General features: G+C 44.6%; 1 protein-coding gene across 4 annotated transcripts; it reads right to left on the bottom strand.

The window, feature by feature from the left end:
- Positions 1-2870: 2870 nt before the first annotated feature.
- UPF3A (UPF3A regulator of nonsense mediated mRNA decay) lies at positions 2871-22269 on the bottom strand. 4 transcript variants are annotated; one of them, XM_019971863.2, is made up of 10 exons: positions 21995-22264; positions 20682-20788; positions 18965-19071; positions 17675-17773; positions 17460-17570; positions 13982-14037; positions 13746-13892; positions 7903-8063; positions 6600-6894; positions 2871-3839 (listed from the first exon to the last, which is right to left on the bottom strand). In XM_019971863.2, exons 1-10 carry the CDS (start codon positions 22196-22198, stop codon positions 3600-3602), a joined length of 1527 nt encoding a protein of 508 aa, XP_019827422.2. In that variant the 5' UTR covers positions 22199-22264; the 3' UTR covers positions 2871-3599. The 4 variants fall into 4 exon arrangements, with proteins under 4 accessions (XP_019827422.2, XP_019827423.2, XP_070656653.1 ...); XM_019971864.2 differs by having other exon boundaries at positions 13734-13892; positions 21995-22263; XM_070800552.1 differs by lacking the exons at positions 18965-19071; positions 21995-22264 and having other exon boundaries at positions 13734-13892.
- Positions 22270-23584: the final 1315 nt, after the last annotated feature.

The raw sequence follows: 23584 nt of genomic DNA, 5'->3' as shown, positions 1-23584 counted from the left end.
GCATCTCAAACAGCTCAGAGTCAGCTGGAAGCCCGGAGTACCAGCAGTTCTGAGGCAGGGCTTGAGGATGCATTTCTAATAAACCCCCAGGAGCTGCTGAGGCCTGGGGGGCCACTCTCTGAAAATCATCACAGCAGGGCAACAAAGTTTCTCATGCATTCAAACCAAAAGAAACAGACACAGTGACTCAGACTGCTTTAGTAACAAGACTTGTCCCTTGTCCACAGGGAGGGGAGTCCAGGGTGAGCTGCTCCAGCACTGCCACCAGGAGGCGTCCATGGCCTTTCCACCTCTGTTCTGAGTGCACAGCTTGGGCCTCAATGGTCACTTTAGGTGATAGTTTCTGCCAATAATATTGAATGCTTCCATTTTATGTTTATGGCAAGACGACTCTGAAGAAAGTTTAACGCTGGATTATCGTTCAGTCGCCCAGTCGTGTCCGACTCTTTGTGACCCCATGGACTGCAGCACAGCCTCCCTGTCCCTCACTATCTCCCAGAGTTTGCCCAAGTTCATGCTCATTGCAGCGGTGATGCCATCCAGCCATCTCATCCTCTGACGCCCTCTTCTCCTTCTGCCCTTCGTCTTTCCCAGCATTAGGGACTTTTCCAATGAGTCGTCTGTTTGCATCAGATGACCAAAATATCGGAGCTTTAGCATCAGTCCTTGACTGGCTTGATCTCCTTGCTACAACTTTCAGGAGTCTACTCCAGCACCACAGTTCAAAGGCATCAACTGTCGGCAGAGTAATGTCTCTACTTTTCAACACACTGTCTAGGTTTGTCATCGCTTTCCTGCCAAGAAGCAATTGTCTTCTGATTTCATGGCTGCAGTCACTGTCCGCAGTGATTTTGGAGCCCAAGAAGATGAAATTTCTCACTGCTTCCACCTTTTCCCCTTCTATTTGCTATGCAGTAATGGGGCCGGATGCCATGATTTTAGTTTTTAAAATATTTAGTCTTAAGCCAGATTATTGACAGCCTAATATATAAAAATTTTATCTTCTGAAAAGTTATTCCTTTGAGGATCTGATGAAAGCTTATATAGGCCATTCCACAGAACTGTACAATATGCTTTTTCATACTATCATGATCCCAATTTATGGAAGCTACCGATGGTCAGGACAACAATGTCACAAGAGCACACAACAGATTTTGGGTTAAGAATTCCTGATTTAGGGGGACTGATTCTGCCATTTGTGATGTGGAGGATTTGAGGAAGCCTGTGAGCTTTCTGGGGCTTCCATTCCTTTTGTGGGAAAAGAAGAGCACTGAGGCCCCTGAAGTTGGGCTGGTCTGCTCTGCTCACCACTGTGTGGCTGACGCCTGGAGAAGTGCCTGCTGTACAGAGGCATGTGGTGACCTCGTGTGTCACTCCAGCCACTTTTTCTTATTGTTAATCGAAGTATAGTTGATGTACAGTACTACATAAGTTGCGTTATCATTACAACAGTATTACATGGTACAGGTGTGAAACATAGTCATTCATAACTTTTAAAGGTTATATTCCATTCATCAGTTCAGTCGCTCAGTCGTGTCCAACTCTTTGCGACCCCATGAATCGCAGCACGCCAGGCCTCCCTGTCCATCACCAACTCCCGGAGTTCACTCAGACTCATGTCCATCGAGTCATAGTTACTATCAAACACTGGTTATATTCCTTGTGCTATACAATATGTCCTCGTAGCTTAAATGTTTGTACACCACAGCTGGCACCTCTCAACCCACTAGCCCCATCTTGCCCCTCCTTCCTCTGCGCTCCCCACTGGTAACTACTAAACTGTTCTCTGTATCTGTGAGTCGTTTTTGTTGTTGTTTTACTCACTAGTTTTCTGTTTTAGGTCCTATATGTAAGTGATGTCATATAGTGTTTACCTTTGAGTTATTTCACTTAACACGATGGCCTTGAAGTCCATCCATGCTGCTGCAAATGGAAACATTTCCTCTTTGTGGCTGAGCAGATTCCACTGTATATATATACCCCTTCTCTGTCCATTCTTCTGTTGACAGACACTTGGGTTGCTTCCGTGCCTTGGCAATTGTCAATGATGCTGCTGTGAACTTTGGGGAGCAAGTATCGTTTTGAATTAGTGTTTTCTGTTTTTTCAAATTTATACCCAGGAGTAGAATTGTGTGGTGAGGTTATTACTCTGACAGCTAAAAGGAACATATGTTTATATATGCTTGTGCTTAAACATTTTGCTTTAATTTTGACTACAGTAAACATCAGTAGCTGATAAAAGTCCTTTGTGGTGGTTAATAATTCTTAAGAATACAAAGTGTTCCTGAAACCCAAAAGTATTAACAATCATTCCTTTAAACCACAGATCTTGAAAATGAACCCTAACAGACTGTGGTCCACAGGCCAAATATTGAATGTTCTTGTTTTTATTTTATTTTATTTATTTATTTTTGTTGTTCTTGTTTTTATAAATTAAGTTTTACAGGAACCCAGCCCTACCCATTCATTTTTCTATTGTAAATGTATTCAAAGGCTGCTTTTTCCACTATGATGGCAGAGTTTAATAGTTGTTACACAGACCTTATCGCCTGTAAAATCTAAAGTGTTTACTATCTAGCCCTTTTCTGCCAGAGTTGAAGCTGCTAGGTCACCTGGATCTCACTGAACCCACAGCAAGCCCTCCTCTCCACCCCCACCTCCTGAGTCAAGAGCTAGAGCACAGCAGTGCTGGCAGACTGACTGCCCACAAGCAAGGAGCTTTCTCACAACAAATCTCAGTTTCCTGAGACATATTTTATATCTTATAAGGAATAATCAAAATATTCAGATGATTACAGCTACATTTTAAAAAGCAGTTTTTTAATCACATAACAGTCTACATAGGGAAAGTATCATAACTGGAGTTCAAATTCATAGCAACTAAAATTTTTATTTAATAAATTGTACAAAGCACAGTGCCAAAAACATTAACATTTAAAATTTCACCAAAAGAAAAAATACTATAGAATACACAGTTGCAAAAAGCTACATTAAGTTATTTTACAACTGCCTCAGGCTGCAAAAAGAAAAAACCCAATGTCATACCTAAGTTATCCCTCTCTCAAAATAATGCCATTTATGTTATAAACCATGAGCACCCCATCAAAAGACTGGAACTGTTTTTGTTAATTCTGTGGCCATATTGTTAAAAGGGCAACAATTTGGGGCTTTATACGGAGTTAGAGTTCCTATCAGAGGGACAACGGCACCACGGCCGTAGTGAATCCTTACGAAAGGAGGTACATGAATGGCTGAATTACAGGAGTTTCAAGCGATGAGAGCTGCTCACTTCCCACAGAAAACAACAAAGGCACAAGATAGACCGTTTGCTCACGAATGTGTAAAACTCAAAGTCCACGTTATTCCCACAACATGTTGAAAGGGCTTCAGAATTCACACAATACTAGTTTTCTTTTGGTTCTGGTTAAATTATATATACCAGCTTATAACAGAAATGGTAAAATCTGTAACTCTGTTCAAAGTTTTAAAAGATTACTTAAGAATGGTTTCTTGTATTTCTATGCCACCTTTATAGTTCTGCTTTCTCATTTCTTCATTAGTAAATTCAGTGTGCAGGTTTTATCCCAGGCTAATGTAATTTATAACTTCCGGAAGGAACGCCCTCTCGAATCCACAGAGCGTTGAGGTGGGGAGCCCCCACCCACGTCACCAACATGCATGTCGCCCCACACCGCCTCTTCGCTCTTCTCAGCTAAAGCCACCGTTGAGTCTTCCGCCTCACCCCTCCTCCCGTCGCGGCCCTCCTCAGGGTGTCTTCCATCACAGTCACAGGCTCGGATGCGAGCTCTGGGCTGGTACAGCTGCAAGCCTGGCCGGTCCTGCCAGGACAGAAGGCGTGTTATTCTTCCAAGGGCCAGAAACACAGGTTGGGGCAACAGCTCTATTTTAGGCCCTGATAATCCTAATTATCTAAAGAAAATCAGTCTAGCAGGTAAAAATCAGCCTTTTTCATAGCACTATCTCAGAAACTAGGCATTTTGAGATTTTAAAATAGGCCATGAAAAAGAGTATTCAAAATAACTTGAAAGTAGTCTCTGAGAAAGTGTTATTGCTCAAACCTAGACCACTCTGTGGAACTGGTACAATCATGCCATTCCCTCCTATTGTGAGAGGTGAAAACTCAAACACACTCATTACAACCCTTCAAACTCACCATGCACGGTGGATGCAAAATTGGAAACAAACTAAGACATGGCCTTTGAGCTATGAGCTGAGCAGTCACACATTTGTAATAAGCTACAATTTCTGTGTACCTTATTCCTCCACTGTCCCCTTTATAGAAAATACTAACCAGTTATCATACTAAACTCTTAGAGGTGGTGGGATAAAAACATGACTGAATAAACTACATGAAATGAAATAAAACTGCTTCAGGGCATGGGAAAGCAAAGCCAGGGAAGGACAAAGCGATCCTGCAGGCCAGGACCGTTGAGGCCAGCCAGCCCTACGGGAGCTGTATGTGTGCCTGGGCAGAACAGCAGCCTTGGCCACCTGAGGGGCAATGTGACTCGGGGGGCATGTCTTATGCTGTTTCTCTAGGGCTCACCACTCACCTTTACCCACCACTCCTGGGCTGTGTGTGAAGTCCCCACAGTCACTACTACCGTGGGATTTACCAGAACGTCCTTTTCCTTAATATCAGCCTGGCCAATGAGAAGAGTGGGAAAGAGCTTGGTAGGCCTGTGTAGCCTATCACACTCTTTCCCACACTCTTGGATCAGAAAAATTAATACTGCTAAAACGGCCACACTAGCCAAAGCAATCTACAGAGGTAATGCAATCCCTATCAAAATACCCATGATATTTCTCACAGAACTAGAATAATCCTTAAATTTATATAGAACCACAAACAGCCCAGAATTGCCCAGGCAATCCTGACATAAAAGAACAAAGCTGAAGGTGTAACCCTTTCAGATGTCAGACTATACTACAAAACCACAGTAATCAAAACATTATGGTACAAAAACCAGACATATGGATCAACGGAACAGAGTACAGGGCCCAGAAATAAACCCACACATCCATAGTTAATTAATCTAAGCCAAAGGAGGCAAGAATCACAATGGAGAAAAGACAGTCTCAGCAGCAAGGGGTGTTGGGGGAGCTGGACAGCTACACACAAATCACTGAAATGAGAACATACCCTCACACCATGCACAAAAATAAACTCAAAAATTGTTTAAAGACCTAAATATTAGACATGACATCATAAAACTCCTAGAAGAGGACACAGGCAAAACATCCTCTGACAAATCATAGCAATATTTTCTTCGGTCAGTCTCCCAAAGCAAAAGAAAATAAACAAATGAGACCTAATTAAACTTAGATGCTTTTGCACAGCAAAGGAAACCACCAATAAAAAACCCCTACAGAATGGGAGAAAATATTTACCAATGATGTGACCAACAAGGGGTTAATATCCAAACTACATAAACAACTCATATAACTCAGTAAACTTATGTATTACTTGTGTGAAAAGTATTATAAGCCTATTACAACACAGTACTACCTAGCCAATTGTGTTAGTTGGGTACCTGGGCTAACTTTGTTGGACTTATGAACAAACTGGACTTAATGAACACACTCTCTGATGGGAATTTGTTCGTATGTGGGAGACTTACTGTAGTCAAGGTATGGAAGCAACTTAAGTGCCCACTGACAGATAAGTGGATAAAGAAGATGTGGTACGTATATACTATGGAATATTACTCAGCCATAAAAAGAATGAAACAATGAACATCTGCAGCAACGTGGATGAACCTAGAGATGATTGTGCTAGGTGAAGTAAGTCAGACAGAGAGAGTAACTATATGATCACACAAGTAGACTCTAACAATAATATAAATGAATCTATATACAAAACAGAAATAGACCCACAGTCACAGAAAACAAACTTACGATTATCAAGGGAGAGAAAGAAAGAGGGAGGGACAAATTAGGAGTATGGGATTAACAGATACAAACTATTAGACACAAAATGGATAAGCAACGAGGATTTACTGTATAGCACAGGAATTACATTTAATATCTTGTATGAACCTATCATGGAATATAATCTGAAAAAAATAACCAGTTCGCAGTATACCTGAAACCAGCACAATATTGTAAATCAACTAAACTTCAATTTAAAAAATCAGAACACTGTTAATAACGTAAAAGGAAGCACCAAGACATATTTTCCTTACTGTCTTAGGGGTAAAATAGATAATCTTTCCATTACTTATTCTTAGGCAAATAGTGTGAATGTGCAGTTTTATGCTAAATAAAAGGGTTTTGTGGGTTTTTTTTTTTCCTTTCTTGGTTAAAAAAAAAAAATCAATTCTCTGAGTAAAGGAGATGCTGGTTTCATCTCAGGCCCTGGTACCCTCTCACTTGACAAGAATCACTGCTCTACAGACACAGCCTTTCAGGGTCTAAGACACTGTCAAAGCCTGTGGTCCTGCATCTCAAGACACCTCAAGACACTTGGTTAAATAAAACATTTTTGTTTGGAAAAGCAGCTGTAAGCCTGCAGGATTATAGTTAATAGTTTGAGCAGATGAAATAAATGGAAGATTATCCCTGAAGAATAAAAGAACCTTGTTTCCCGTGCGCTCTTTTCTGGGTGCCGGCCGGTCTTCACTCTTCTCCCTTCCCGGCCTCTCTGCTGCTTCCACAGGGCAGCCCCTATCCTGGCTCCCTCTTCTCCCTCCGTCTGCGGCCGACCCCTTCCCCCGTGCCAGCTCTTCTCCATTTCTTCCCGAACATTTTTCCAGCTCTTGGTGGGCTCTGTGTTTCCTGCTGTCATCCAAGTGGCATTGCTGTGCTTCAAGTTCTTTTTCTCGGGATCTTCTCTCCTTATCCCTTTGCTCTTTATCACTGTCATTTTGTGACCTGTGATTCAACACAAATTATCAGTAACCTTACATAAACTGCCTGACAATTATCTGTCTTCCCTTCCAGACTCCAAGTTCAGAAACAGGCAGGGAACATATAGTCTGCTCATCACTGTTGTGCAGGTTTGCACATGATGGGCACACGACAGATGCTCAATAAGAAACTTTTGAAAAGATGAACAAACAAGAGTAGTAACAACATTTACTCTTACGTTTGACTGACATATATGTAATAGGCACTAAACTAAGGTATCGTACACACACACACACATTCTTGTAATTCCTAGTAAATATAACCCTCTGTGTTTTTTTTTTTACAGATAAAGCAAATGAGACTAGAAGTAATCAAGGGACTTTCCTAGTAGACCAGATGAACATCCATCATGACACAGAACTGTCAGTTTGAGTTTCTGTTCCAAGCAGAGCTAAAATTAACTTAAAAAATTAACACATGCATATATCAAACTGTTAAATGAATATTAAGTAAATAAGTTGCTGCTTCAGTTCAGTTCAGTTCAGTTCAGTCGCTGCTTAGCTCATCTTAAAGTCTTTCTCTGCATGAGCCCCACATACCATCTGTGGCTCCGCACACGAAGGCAGCAGGGCTCATGGAACAGAAAGATCTGCAAGCACGCATCTGTGCCGGAAACAGGACAAGAGCACAGAAGAGAGCTACAAACCGACAGAGACCCCTGAGGAAGAGAGTGAGAAGAGAAGACGGACAGGCAAAGGCAGGGATCCAAGAGGAGCAGCAGAAGAGTGGACCCTGGAGGCAGGACACTCCCTGCTTGAAGATAGCCTCGGGCTGCAGACTGACGGTTCACCATCAGCATGACCCTGACCACAGAGGCAAAGGTGTGGACAAGCGCATCCCAGCAAAACTCCTGAATTCCAAGCATATTTTTGAAATATAAGCATTTACTCACACTGCAGAAGGCGACACGACCACAACTTGATGACAACTTCAGGTGCGGAACATGGTCAGAGAAACAAGAGCTCGGCTCACCTCTCCCGGAGCTCCTCCAGCGAGCCCTCTGGGGGCTTGGGCTTCAGGACCACCGCACTGGGACAGGGCTCCCACTTCCCGTCTCCAGGGTCAGTCTCCTCCGCTCTTTCTTTTGGTTTCTCAGTGCTCGGCTCCTCTCCCTTTTCTGGTTTTTTGAGAAGCTGAGAAATTATAATGCTAGTAAAATACCACTTTAAGAGTATATTAAAAAGAATGTATTTAATAAATAATTTAAAATATACACCAATATCGAGCCCAAATGTTTGAATAGCAAAAAACATAAGCTAAAGATCCAATGAACAGGTTTTTGGTTAAATATACACGGGAACATTCAGTCAATGAGGTACTTTGTAGTTATGAAAAACAATTTAGGATAATGTGATAAAAAGATATTATATAAATGAAGAAAAGAATGTTACAAAGCAGAATGATCTGATTCCTATTTATATGTTGATTCACAGATATATTAATAGAAAAATGTCTAAAAGGCATACAATAGTGTTATTATTTTCAGTTAGCAGAAATGAAATGATTTTCTTTCATTATAGGTTCTAGTTTTTCTAAAATGAACACATATTATTTTTATAATACAGTAAAAACTTTTTAAAAATGTTTTACTGTTGATGACTTTGAGAATAGTTTTCAAACTACCTATTACTCTCTTTCTTGTAACAGACTTAGCAGTAACGCTGATACACTGCTTCTGGTATGAAATTGGACCTTCCTTCTGTTCTTATTCTTTGAACTTTAGTACTACAGGCAGGGTCATGAACTTAAGTCTACATGTAAGAATTTTGCTCTCACTTATAAAAGTGAACTTATTTAAGTTGTGGTATAGGAAAACTATACACAGACATATTTCACTAAATGCGATCATTTAAGAATGAAATACAGACTGTCAGACACAATTGTGAAAGTTGCCTCTCATCAGAGATTACCTGCCTATGGAGAATCCTTTCAGGTAACAGTCTATCTTTTTTTAGTTTAAAAAGTAATATATGCAAACCACAGGGAAATGCAATAGTGAATGTCTCCATCAATCCAACTAGTAGTTTATGCACCTACAAACTGTTGTAACAATATTTCTGAAACCAAAGAGTTTTTCCAACACCAGTTCTGACAGCATCTACCTGGGGTCAAGGTCAGACCCCATGGGGCCGTCCCCACGTCAGAGGCCAGGTGCTAGTCCCAGGCTGTCACCAGTACTTGTGACTGACAGGCTATAAATTCAGGGAGTTCTTGAATGAGAATGACTCAGGGAACTCAGGAAGCACTTTACTTACTATCACTGGTTTGTTAATGAAGAGTACAACTCAGGCCCAGCCAGCTGGGAGAGAGCTCGGGGCGTGGTACCTGGGAGCAGTCTGAGGCCTCCCACCTCCACTCTCTCGGCAGCAGGATGTGTGTGTCCACCAGCTAGGTTGCTCTCCAAACCCCACACTTCAGGACTTTTATGGAGATGCCATTCCATAGGCATCATCAATTGCACCTCTGGCCACTGATGACTGAACTCAATCTCCAGCCCTTTCCCTTGTGGGAGGTGGGGACGGCGCTGGAAGTTCTAACCCTGTAATCACGCCTGGTCTCTCTGGTGACCAGCTTCCATCCTGAAGCCATCCAGGGCTCCAGCCACCTCTTAGCTCTTAGCATACAGGACATTCCTATCGCTCCAGAGGTAGCAAGGGTTTGATGAGCTGTGTGCCCTGAACTGGGGAGGAGAGCCCAGGCTCAGGGCTAGGAATGCAGTTGTGTGAAACAAGGGCCCACAGTCAGGGCCTCACACTTGATGTTCTTGCCAAGGCGGTGGCATCTCCAGAGTGGGAGAACCGTAACCACAGTGACGAAGAGTGAGCCAGATAATCTCAGGAGGTTATAAAATGCTATAGACACATAATAAACAGAATACAAGTACAAAGAGGTGTCGGGGAGGGTGGAGGAATGGTTTCTCAAGGGGTCAGGGAAGGGCCCCCTGCACAGACAGGATGTGCCCAGGGAGCAGACAGCGAAGGGAGCCATCCTGAGAGGGCGTGAATCTGGCGGCGGGTGCGGAGGAGCTCCCTGTGTGGGAAGCGGGGGAGGGAGCACAGAGGGCAGCAGGGAGGGAGCATAGAGGACAGCGGGGAGGGAGCACAGAGGACAGTGGGGTGGACAGCAGGGAGGGAGCGTGGAGGACAGTGGGGAGGGAGCACGGAGGACAGTGGGGAGGACAGCAGGGAGGGAGCATGGAGAACAGTGGGGAGGGAGCACGGAGGACAGTGGGGTGGACAGCAGGGAGGGAGCATGGAGGATAGTGGGGAGGACAGCAGGGAGGGAGCATGGAGGACAGTGGGGAGGGAGCATGGAGGATAGTGGGGAGGACAGCAGGGAGGGAGCACGGAGGACAGCGGGGTGGACAGCAGGGAGGGAGCACGGAGGACAGCGGGGAGGACAGCAGGGAGGGAGCACGGAGGACAGTGGGGTGGACAGCAGGGAGGGAGCGTGGAGGACAGTGGGGAGGGAGCACGGAGGACAGTAGGGAGGACAGCAGGGAGGGAGCATGGAGGACAGTGGGGAGGGAGCATGGAGGATAGTGGGGAGGACAGCAGGGAGGGAGCATGGAGGACAGTGGGGAGGGAGCATGGAGGATAGTGGGGAGGACAGCAGGGAGGGAGCACGGAGGACAGCGGGGTGGACAGCAGGGAGGGAGCACGGAGGACAGCGGGGAGGACAGCAGGGAGGGAGCACGGAGGACAGTGGGGTGGACAGCAGGGAGGGAGCACGGAGGACAGCGGGGAGGGAGCATGGAGGACAGCGGGGAGGACAGTGGGGAGGGAGCACGGAGGACAGTGGGGAGGGAGCACGGAGGACAGTGGGGAGGGAGCATGGAGGATAGTGGGGAGGACAGCAGGGAGGGAGCACAGAGGACAGTGGGGTGGACAGCAGGGAGGGAGCGTGGAGGACAGTGGGGAGGGAGCACGGAGGACAGCGGGGAGGGAGCATGGAGGACAGCGGGGAGGACAGCAGGGAGGGAGCACGGAGGACAGTGGGGTGGACAGCAGGGAGGGAGCACGGAGGACAGCGGGGAGGGAGCATGGAGGACAGCGGGGAGGACAGTGGGGAGGGAGCACGGAGGACAGCGGGGAGGGAGCATGGAGGACAGTGGGGTGGACAGCGGGGAGGGAGCACGGAGGACAGCGGGGAGGGAGCACGGAGGACAGCATGGAGGACAGTGGGGAGGGAGCACGGAGGACAGCAGGGAGGGAGCGGGGAGGACAGTGGGGAGGGAGCATGAGGGCAGCGGGGAGGGTGCACGGAGGACAGCGGGGTGGACAGCGGGGGTCAGGGCATGTGTGCCTCGTCCAGTCCACATCCATGCTTATAAACTGATCTCACACACCTGTTCCTACAGAGCTTCGTGGAAAAGATCACACAACGTTTTCAGATAATAACCTACAACTTACAAAGTTTTCAGGAATTTCATTTGTGACTCTGGCAGCCTGACTGCCTTCCTCAACGTGAGCTCACCGCTTAGTCCTCTGAGGAGAATGAACCACTGGGCTGCGTATTCTCTTTATGGTAAAAAGGGCCATGAGGACCTCTCTCTGCCTCCTCACTTTTAGGTTATCAATATAAATTCTTTTGGTCTTTCTTTACAGATTTTATTTTTTAGGTTTCCTTTTTTTAAAACTTGATCTCCCCAGAGGAATCTTAGGTCAGAGATCCCCACACTGAGCACATGCTCATAAAAGGCTCCCCTTGGAGTCGGATACGTACTGTCAGATCAGAAGCCCAGATCAGATCAGACACTCAGAGGACAGAGCTGTGGACGACTCGTGTCAGTGGGGTCTAACCTGCCACCAGGATTCTGTTTTACCAGATTCAATAAGACTAAGTCTTTCTCCTGCTGTGCCCATGTTTTGGCTTCTTTTTCTGTGTGAAGAGTCCTACAGTTACTTTTACTGACATAATTTGTTTTTATTTCTTTAGCTTATTTTGATTTCTAATTCCATATTCAAACATGTAAAAATAAAATGTTCTACTTCAAATACCATTAAGTCTTACTTAAAATTATAGTCAAAATTGTAGGCCACAAGTTTCAATGATTCTTCCTGAAAAAGTCTCAAAGCTGTTGAAAAAACCACTTTTGAGAATATCAAGCATTAAGTGCTATTACATTTTGCTGAGAAAGGTAAAGGAAAAGAAGGTTAGGCAATATCTGCATACCTGCAAGCGTAAGGTCTGCATTAAGGATACACCTTCCTCCCCTCTGGTCACGACAGAGCTGACATTCTACAATGACAAAGCCCTTCCCATAGTATTGCAGCTTCGTTTTATTATCCTTCAAGGGCTGTTAATTTGTACTGTTGAGACTATGTAAGTTTGTTATAGGAAGTATATCAGCTACATTTCTACTATGAATAGTTGTGCTCACACTAAACCACATGGACAAACAGGAGACACTCTCTGAGTTATTTTCAGGGGACACCCTTGCTTTGCCTGTTATTTAGGTCCATGCCCTGGCATAAGCAAGATAGACAATCTTCACTTAATAATCTTGATTGTGCTCCTCAATTTCATCAATATTATTATCAGGTTATAAGATTTTAAAGCTACATAGATCTGTAAGAATTGTCATCAAAGCCAAGATGAAGGAAACCACTCTGTCCGACTTCTTGCTCATCTTGCATGCTGAGTGTATCTTTGCAGCAGATGTGCTGGAACAACATAACCTGGCCTACACCGTCCATCAGGCTGAGTTTTTCAGCAAATCCTTAAACTTAAGGAGACACATTTCAAGGAATGGTCTTTGGAAATCGTTATGCAGGAGTGCTGTTCATCAGATGTTTCAGGCTCTCCTCCTGATGCTTCTGCTGTCCTTCAAATTGACATTAGGTAGGGATGTGCCTTTCAGTGGCCAGTGAAATGCAGCAGATAGAAAAGGTTTAAGAACCAGGGTGCAATCTGCTGTGTTACACACCTCCTCCTCCGTCAGAAAGACTGTGGAAGCAAATGCAAGATGGAGCCTCCTCAGCTTGGGTCCCTGGAGGGCCATGATGAGCAGTGCACAACAGACACGTGATATGAGCAGGAACAGCTGCATGAATCCAGTGAGATCCTGAGGCTACTTTCACTGCAGCGTCACCAAGCCAGTCCTGACCGACACACGTGGCTGTGTGTTTTACAGGCAAATCGTTAGGAGATTCCCTTCAATGCTAGTGAACCCCATATGAACACCTATGAGAGAAAAGGCCTAGAAAAAGCTTTGCTTTCCTTGAAGAAACGGTGTGTTTTCTCCTCATGGATAATGAAAGTGTTTCTCATCAACTTTTCTGATTGCTGAGCGTTATCAGCAACTGATCTGTTGCTCAATTATGGCAACTGTGATCTCTTTCCTTTCCTCTCCACCTAGTTCCCACCTGGTCCTGACCTTTCATTTTTTTCCCTTTATATTACATGATTTTAATGAATCCTTAAAGGGCACTTTAAACACTTCATTGAAGAGGTAAGATGCATGATAGGTTGGAATCTAGACTGAGTTAAAGTCACCTGAGCAGAATACTAAGAAGGTAATGGCTGACCCCAATTGGGGAGTAAATTTTACACAGAGAAAAAACCTAAATCACCTTGCTAAATGAATGCGTCAGTCAAAGAAAAAACCGGGGAAGAGATGTAGAAACCATTGCTGCTACCACAAAAGAAATGACACAACCAGTTCTATGAGTCAGCCTGCATACAGAAAGGCAGTATACACAAAGCCAGCGGGTTTCAAACATGCAGTTTTTTAGTTAGGAAATCTTTCTTGAAGGGCAAATCTAAGCAGAAGCCCACTCTCTGACACTCCTGGAAGTTACCTTCATCCTTACTTCCTTCTCCGCCATTTTCTTCTGTTTTTCTGCTGCTTTCCTCCTGCACTTCTCCTCCTCCCGCCGCCTCCGCTTCTCTTCTTCCCGTAGGCGCTTCTTTTCCAGCTCCCTCCTCCTCCGCTCCTCTCGTTTTTCTTCTCGAATTCGCTAAAGATGTGGAAAGTGTGTGTATAAACTGTCTGCACAGACATGATGGAAACAAGAAGGCTATTCACAGGGTAAAGAGCCAGACCTACCTGCTTCTCTAATTTTCTGTTCTTAATATATTCCAAGAGAGGTGTGGTTCTTCTAGCTAAAATACAAACATTGCAATGTAGTCTTTAACTGTAAAATAAGATTTCCCTATTTTAAATACTTGCTTTCAATTCAACCTTTAAAACAAGGGAAGAATATATAATTTTAAAGTTTACATGAGCGTTCATTTTATCTGGGGGAATTCTTACTCTATAAAGTCAAGGAATTTGGAGCTACTGACAGTTACACATACTAGGCATTTAATTCCTTATTCTTAAAGGAGTCTTATATATTACCCAAAAATGATATAAAAGCAAAATAGCAAAATGAATACATTAAACTTTCCAAATATTCCATTCATATACAGACGGCCCTCACATCATCAGTTCTGCATCTGCAGATTCAACCAACTACGGATCAAAAATATTTGGGAAAAAATTTACAAAAAGTTCTAAAAAGCAAAACTTTGAATTTGTAACTCAGTGGCAACTATCACAGCATTTACAGTGTATCATGTATTATAAGTAATCCAGACATGACTTAAAGTATACAGCAGAATGTGTGTAAGCTGCATGCAAATATAACACAATTTTATAGAGGGGACTTAAGCACCCAGATTTTTGTATCCATGGGGTGGGGGCAGGGCTGGAAATGAGTGAGGACTCTGCTCTGCACTGTGGAGGTTCTGGACTTGTCAGCTGCTGCAGGGCTGAGACCTACAGGGGAACGGGTGGTAGCGGGGTAAGGGGGGTTGATACGAAGACTCCACCTGCCTTCCCTCCTTTACTATAAACACCTGCCTTGTTTCTTCAGAGGCCTGATATGATGGGTAAGTGACACCCTATATAAGAAAGTGCTTTGCATGCTCAGTTGCACAGTCATGTCTGACTCTTTGCCACCCCATGAACTGTGTAGCCCACCAGACTCCTCTGTCCATGGGGTTTTTTAGGCAAGAATACTGGAGAGGGTTGCCACTTCCTCCTCCAGGGGATCTTCCTGACCCAGGGATCAAACCTGCATCTCCTGCATTCCAGATGAATTCTTTACCACTGAGCCATCAGAGAAGCCCCAAAGAAAGTGCTTTACAAACCATAAAGGTGCATCTTTTACTAAAGAGAACATGCATGGCCATGTAGCCCTGATTTAACCTACAGTAGAACAGTCCCCACTTACTAGGCTCGGCCACAACCACCTATGAGGAAGCAAGTCCCATAGCTGCTAAGTCTCAGAGCTGGGACCTGGGCCCAGGTCTGTCTGCTCTAAAGACTCTGACAGGCCAGCACTGAACTGCAACTTTAGAGTGAACTAACACTTGCACATAACTCACATGGCTCACACTTGAGCCTAAGAATCCACTAAAGGTTAGAACCTAAGAAAAGGAAAAGGCATTCGCCATGAATTTCCTGATTAAGTTTACATTTAAATAGGCATAAACAGGAAATCACAGAAACAAAGTTCTACAGGCTCCTCTGGGCTCGTGGATTCTAAGCCACATTTATTCATTTAGTAAATAGGTACGCTGCATCTCCTATGCAGCAGACACTGGGCAAGGCCCTGGGAACATAGAAGACAACTGGTCTCTCCTCTGCGAGAGGACGGCTGGACTCTGTGGGACTGTGAGTGTGTGTGTGTGACCAGCAGGCAGATATCCAACTGCCCAGAAGAAAAGGTCCTGCACAAGGGTGCTTAAGAAGAAGCGGTAAAGAGATGGGAGGGGGAGGAAGTTGAGTTTATAAATAATTTCTAGTTTGCTTCCTTGTTTAGCTCTTCTTAAAATCACTATATTCTACAGCGAAACTGCAATTTTCCCTCAACACTGTTTCTTCTCCACCTCAGTCAAGGTGCCGTAAACCACTGACCTGCTCAAGTTGAGCACCTGGAGGCCATGATTCTTTCTGCTGTCTCACCCCCACACCCAGTCCTTAGCCAGTCCTGTCAGTTCGACCTCCAGAACACATGCTGACTCTGCAGGACTCATCCAGCCACCTTCCCCAAGGACAGCAGAGCCTCTAAGCAGAGTCAGCTTCTCCCATCTTCCGCAGCAACCAGAGTGATGGGGAAAAATAAATCAGACCAGATCACACCCTCGATGGGTCTCCAGCCCATTATGCAACAGCCCTGCCTCTCCAGCAACTCTGCCTCTTGCCCGCTGTGTCCAACCACGCAGGCCCAGAGTGCCAGCCTCCAGCCCTCTCCTTCTATCTCTTGGCTCCACTGGACTTGGCTCAAATATAGTCCCAGAGAGGTCTTACTCTCTGTCCCAATATCCTGCTCCATCATACCTGTGGCACTTCTCACAAGAGGAGATGTTTGGGCCTAAGCGTTTCTGCTTGTGTTTCCTCCAGTCGCCCCGTAGGCAGGCAGCTACAGAGAGGGGACGCGTGTGTCCTGTTCTCATACTGCCCCGGACCCAGACTCAGAGTCGATACCCAGTCAACATGAGCTAAGCACATCTCCATAAATACTTCAGTGATTAAAGATCCTTCCAGCCACACATTAAATCATCTCTTATAAAATATAAAACTTCATTATTAGACTAATGAAGAACGTTTCAATAATGTTAACCTTTCTTACTAATTTATGCAACACATATTTACCAAATACCTAACTTGTCCAAGAAATGTATCATGTGCTGAGACTACAAAGACAAAAATATCATTCTGTTGTGGGGGTGGGGAGCAGGGAAGCAGAATGAGAGGAGAATTAATGTAGAGAGAGAGAACAAAGAAGATAAAGTATAACAGTGTAGCCGTTCTGTCTCCTAAGTCTTAGTGGATAAGCAGGAGGTAGGCATGGGAGGGGAGGGCAGAGGGGTGTTAGGCAGTAAGGAGGCCCCAGACCCAACAGAGGTGAGGAGGGAGACACTTCACATGTGTTTGGGAGTGACAAGCAGGTTGCCTGCTAGAGAAAGGAGTTCCATGTCTACCCTTAATCTTCGGGTAGATTGCTACTAGGGTACAGCCACTCCCAAAATAGACCACCTGTGGGGAGAAGGCTGAAGGCCGGGTTCAAACCAGACCCAGCACTAGGGCTGGGCTTATCCTTGCATCTGCCTCACTTGCTTAGGGGCTGTGACAGTTTTGAATGATGGCAAGATGACATCACTCTTAAGCAAAGCATCTCATTACCGTGGCTGCTCTTTGCAAAGATAACTGGCTTCAGCTCTGAGACAAGCTTCCCTGATGCAGCCCAGCACACAGCACTCAAATGTCTTCTCAGCTGCCAATTCAGAGCATCAGAACTTTGAAGCAGAATGACCATAGCTGAAAACTCAGGTGTTCTCTCTCCACCGACAGATAATCAGAAATATTTTCCCCATTTCCCATGTTGACATCCTTTTCCTTTTGTCAAAACTGGGGAACACTCTATATTTCTGCCAAGCCTGTCACATGCATCCATTTTTTATAATAATCATGAAAAAGAAAAATATACTCTATAAATATATATCTTAATAAAGAGAAAAAAATGAGCAAAACAGACCAATAAGTTCTCGTGTCTTTGCCTCTATGTCTCCCAGAAGAGTTTCAGGACTGACACTAGTTTTCTCCTCCTCCACACAGTAAGTTTCTAAAAATTTCTTATACTCTGGGTCTGTAAATTAAAACAGAAAAAAAGGAATGTATGGGAAAGAATTATATTTGACCACTGTGCTTAATTTCAAAGCTTCACAATCCACTACTTGAAAAAGGACTCACCATCTTCAATGCTTCCGGTTTTGGCATCTTTTTTCTTTAGCTTCTTTTTGGCTATCTTCTGGAATGGAGCAAATTCTACCACTGCAGGATATTCTAGCCCTTTAACAGGAAACAAATTACAAAAGCCATTCTGAAATGGCTTTTCTGTATTCATTTTTAAACAATAATCTAGCTTACTTAAGCATTCAGCATAGCATTGATAATGTTACTATTTAAACTATAATTTAATTATACTTTCAAATAACAGTAATCTTAGCATATCAAGCTCCAGATTTAAACAAAGAATTAGCAATTATTTAATAAATAAACTAATTGTAGTTGTGGTTACATGACTGGAGATATTCAAAATTCATTAAACTATATACCTTAAAGTGGTACTTTGTAATCACATGTAACTTATACCTCAATAAACCTCTTCACCCTCCCACCAAAGAGCTTATTTTGGGATACCTTTAAATAGCTTTCCTAGTCATAGCTTATATTTTTTAATTTTAAAGGTTAATTCAATGATCAATCTATTGTATGAATTCGAGGAAGTGACATAGTTTACAAGAGACACTTATTTAAAGAGAGGGTTTCAACGGATGTACATGATATTCAGGTAAGATTTGCTTCATACAGAAAATTCAGAATGAAAGTAACTTTAAACTAATTTTGTTGTTATATTCGGGTGGGGACAGACAGAAAAGTTTACTAAGAGAATCTGCTTAATCAAGAGATGAAACACTTCTACCTTGGTACCAAACCCTTTAGCCACTTCTATATCTGTCAGATGACTGATATTTTAACTCTCATTTATCTGCAAGACACTTTTCTATATTTGCATTATACTCAACTATGCAGAATAAAGTCAAGAACCAGGAGAAGAGTAGGGCTTCAGACAGACAGGGACAATGTCTGATTCACTTTTCATGCTGTGTCCATAATGCCTAGTACATAGCACTAGGATAAAATAATTTAGTTTGCATAATATAATTAATTTTACTTATTCAGAAAAATTTTACGTAAAATAGTAAAGTTTACTTATCCAGAAAACTCATTATGAGAAAAATTTCACTGTCCAATGATAATTCCTAAGTAGATTGTCTACACAAAATTGCTAGAATTCTTTGGGTTATATATAATTTTAATTTTCAACATAAGCTCATAACCACAGTAACATAATCAAAGTTTAAGAAGTTATTTTAGATTAGCATCTATGGACTCAATTAAAACTCACAAACATCTAACAAAACTTAATTAATGTACTCAGAAATTATAATGAAGAGTTTAAAAAGCCAATGACCCAACCTTTACTATCAATGAAGATATATCCATCAAAACGATCTCTAAAAAGAAGGATGTCATCTGGATTTCTAAAGTTAATGTATGCTCTTGAGTAGAGATGAGGATAAAGACTGAAAGAAGAGACAACAATGAAAATAGTAAAAAACTTAAGACCAAAACAACTTAAGACTTATTTTAATTTTTTTTCTTTTCTGGATACAACAAACTATTTCAGATAAAACCTTTATGCCAAAGAATCATTTCTCAGTTAATTACAACAATCTGGGTACTCTTCATCAAAAAAATCCAAACAAAATATTAACTGAGATTTTTTTTTTTAAGATTTCAGAGATACTTTAGGTTGGTTTCTCTACTGCACAGAGCCAGGGTTAAAATACTAGTTCTCAGATGTAGGAAATCAAAGGCAAGGTTATTCAGAGATCATTCCTAATCATACATCATGACTGCAACACAACCCAGTCATGATTCATTCAGAGAAAACGTTATATTGTAAAGAGATCCCTTACAGATTTAAAGAGCATTGTTTAGGTTATCTTAAAAGGGTATTTATTATAGCATGCAGCATGGGATATACAGAACTAAACCTTTCTCCTCCATCTCACAGTTACCAAAGTCCTTCATAGGCAGGAACTTTCAATCCCATTTCATGGATGAGAACACTAGAACACTAAGGTTTGGAGAAATCAGGTACCTGCTGAGGGAGCTGTTGGTAAAAAGGTGGGGCTGAGATTCCAATCCGAGTCACTCTGAGTCCAGTGCCTGACCTCCTTTAACTGTAGCCTAAACTTTAGTTATTTGAAAAAATCGTGTTTATGTTGGCTTTTTAAGAAAAACACAAATCTATATTTACCTGTGATACTTTTCTCTGACTGAACTGACAGTTTTTACTGAAAGGTATTTATTCAAAAGGAAAATATGTATGACTGCTATAAATGAGAACTCATGATATTGAAGAGAAAACTAATACAGATAATGTGAAGTCACTAAGAAATCACATAGTGAAATTCACTAAATTCTAGCTGATCTGTCCCCCTGTTGGGCTAACTTGAGGTCTGCTCTTTTTTAATAAAAAGTAGATATTGAACTGTTAAAGCATTGACAGAAACATCTTACTACCAAGCTGCAGACGAGAATAGAAAGAGACATAACTCAGCAGAGGTGGCTGAAAGTAGGGGTGTCAGTCCTGGAAGGGAGCACTGGGGGCTGAGCTACATGGGTGTGTTCACCTGTAACAACTCATTAGCTTATACATCTATTATTTATTCGTTTTCCTTCTTATATTTTAATACAATTTATTTCATATAAAAGGTAATATTAAAGTTTACTGATATCCAAAACAAAATTAAGTAATATGGTGTTAGACTGCTTTTCTTTTTAGACTATGTTGATGCTATGGAGATACTCAAATCATTTTAAGGGAATTTAGTAATTCGACTACTTGGAAATAACTTGAAGAAATAATGATCTGCACTGATTTCTGCGTACGTGTGGGAAAGACATTGAAACAGAGATGGCTTCTATTATCTATATTACTTTACCACCCAAAAACAGTGCCTCGCTCTTTTTTTTCCCCCCTTTTCTTGGCCCCACGGCACAGCCTGTGGGATCTTAGTGCCCCGTTCAGGGGTTGAACCGGGCGGGCAGTGAAAGCTCGGAGTCCTAACCCTGGACCGCCGAGGAATTCCCGCTCGGCCTCCTAAGGCTGGTGAGGTCTTCTCACCTGACATCAGCAGTAAAGAACTCGAAATAATCGTGTGCAGGCAGCGGGTGCAGCTGCTGTTCCAGCTGCTCCTTGGTGAGGCTGGGGGGAAGCCGCCGGATGACCACCTGGGGAGAGAGGTCGCTGGTTGGATTCATTAGAACCTCATGAAGCTTCAGCTACTAAGTGGGACACGACTTAGCGGCTAACCAACAACCACCCGGATCCCGGTCACCCCGTTTCGGCTCGGAATATCCAGCTCGGAGTATTTTAGGATATCATTGTTGTGAGAGGTGGACCGTAAAGAAGGCAGAACACCAAAGAATTGATGCTTTTCAACTGTGGTGCTGGAGAAGACTCCTGAGAATCCCTTGGACAGCAAGGAGATCAAACCAGTCGATCTTAAGGGAGATCAAACCCTGAATATTCACTGGAAGGACTGAAGCTGAAGCTCCTGTATTTTGGTCATCTTTTGCGAACAGACGACTCATTGGAAAAGTCCCTGATGCTGGGAAAGATTGAGGGCAGGAGGAGAAGAGGGCGTCAGAGGATGAGGCTGCTGGACAGCTTCACCGCTGCAATGAACATGAACTTGGGCAAACTCTGGAATATGATGAGGGACAGGGAGGCCTGCCGTGCTGCAGTCCATGCGGTGGCAGAGTCGGACACGACTGGGCGACTGAACAACAAATATCCTAAAATGCGTGAAATATGCGCACGGAGAACAAGGCTGTCAAAAGGGTAACGAGGGCTCAATAGTCTAAAAGGGATCGGTGAGGTCAGAAAAGGCTGCGGACAGTAGCACTTCCCCAGGCAATGGTCATTAAAGCCAGACAGCCAGCCGCCCGCACTGCGGCCCACGCGCTCAATACGACGCGGTCGGGCCCCAACAGGCGGCGCCGCGGCAGAGCGCCCGAGGGGCAGCGTCCGCCGCCCGCCCGCCTGCAGCCCCGCAGGACCCGCCCGGCTCTCCTCAGCGAGGAAAGCTACTTCGCGGCACTGGCGGGCCCCAGCGTCCAGCCTCGCCGGGAAACACCCACAGGCTGAACTGACTTTTCTTCCTCCAGAGTCAGAAAAGTCGAAGTGAAAGTCGCTCAGTCGCGTCCGACTCTTTATGACCCCATGGACTGCACAGTCCATGGAATTCTCCAGGCCAGAACACTGGAGTGGGAGCGAGTACGCTGCAGTGGGCAGCCAATCGCTTCCTCGCCGCCCAGACGCCGCTGTCCGCGGTGCTGGAGAGCCAGCGGCCCCGCCCCCTGGCCCCTCACTGCTCAGGGCAGTCTCTTATCGCGAGGTTTGCCGGCCCCGCACCGCCCCCGCACCGCCCTCACTTTGCTCAAGACCGTCCTCTTTTCCTCGCGAGGTTTGCCTGCGCCGCTCCCACAGCTGGAAGAGGAGGCCAGCGGCGCTTCGGCCTCCCGCCGCGGAGACTCCCGGCGGAACTGGCTTTCTGCGGATGATGGTTTCTCCCTCCCGCTCGGACCCCGCGTAGCAACGGCCACACCGGGGCCCCCGGCTCCATCCTCCGAGCGCATCCGTACCCCACGCGGCGGTGCCGCCGCTTCCCGTCAGAGCGGAAACCTCGCGAGAACTGGGCCGCCCCCACCGTTGTGAGGCCACAAGTCCCCTCCCCCGCCCCGGGCTCCGCGTCTGCGTCCCCTCCCGCCGCCGGGGCCGGAGACGCGGGCGGGGGAGGGGCGCGCGCGGGCTGGAGGCGGGCCCGAGCTGCGCTGGGCGGGCCGTGGGCCTGGAGCCGCGGTCAGCGGGAAATTCGGGGCGCGAGCTTAGCCTCAGTAAGAGCTTTGAACGGGCCGGGGCGGGGCGGAATGTCTCCCGCGGAGAAGAAACGTTCCAGAAAATTATACACGCGCGCTTGACAGTGTTTTTTTCAGGCAAGAATACCGGAGCGGGTTTCCATTTCCTACTCCAGGGGATCTTCCCGACCTAGGGATCCAACCTGCAGTCTCCTGCATTGACAGGTGGATTCTTCACCACTGTGCCACGTGGGAAGCCCAATAGTGTTCACAGCCTTTTATTTTCCAAGGAAATCTGAACCTTTCGTCAGAGAATACCAGTTACATTTAAGAAAAAGCAAGGAAATGACAGCACAAATCAGCACATGGCTTTCCCCTACGAAGTAGAATGCATGCCCCAGAGTTGAGAGAAGAAATTGGCCGCAAAGAAGTTTCAATTCACCTGCCCTTAGTGTTCAGGTTGCAGTGACTAGAGTAACTCAGACGCTCAGCACTCACAAAACAGGGCCTCAATGTTTCCAATATAATCTTCACTCATTTTTTGAAGCGCTCAATGGGACAGCAACCATGTTTTCCTTTTACAAACATGCAGGCAGAAGTACCTTTGGTTAGAATAATTCATATACAGGTTCATTTTTAAGTGCCATGTCTTTTCATATTTTCGACTTAATCATGTTGACTATATTTTTCATTCGTAGCACCTTCCCAGTACTTCAAGTACAAATGAGAATGGAGTAACTGAGGCATTAAGAGAGAGGGGTCGCGGGCAGCCACTGGGAGTAACCCAGTTTTAACTCAATCCATTTTAACTTTATCCAGGTTTAACTCAATCCAGTCTTTTATCCCTGAACCACTCGCTACCTATGAACAAACTCGAAATGGGTCGTTTTACTTATTTTTGGTTGGGCTGAGCACCAGCTCTAGGCTTCAGCAGTTGCAGCTCCCTGGCTCCAGAGTACAGGCTCAGTAGTTGTGGTGCACAGGCTTAGTTGCCTCGTGGCATGTGGGATCTTCCAGGGCCAGGGATCAAACTGGTGCCCCTGCATTCTTAACCACTGCAGCACCAGGGAAGCCCAGAAATGTGTCATTTTAAATGAGCTAAAAAACTGAAAAAAAAAAGTTCCAAAACCAAGTTCTCAAAAACCCCAGCAAGGGGGCAAGGAGTCG

Source organism: Bos indicus, chromosome 12 (assembly GCF_029378745.1).
Source record: "Bos indicus isolate NIAB-ARS_2022 breed Sahiwal x Tharparkar chromosome 12, NIAB-ARS_B.indTharparkar_mat_pri_1.0, whole genome shotgun sequence".
Classification (NCBI taxonomy): Eukaryota; Metazoa; Chordata; class Mammalia; order Artiodactyla; family Bovidae; genus Bos; species Bos indicus.
This window is presented reverse-complemented; position numbering and strand designations above follow the sequence as displayed.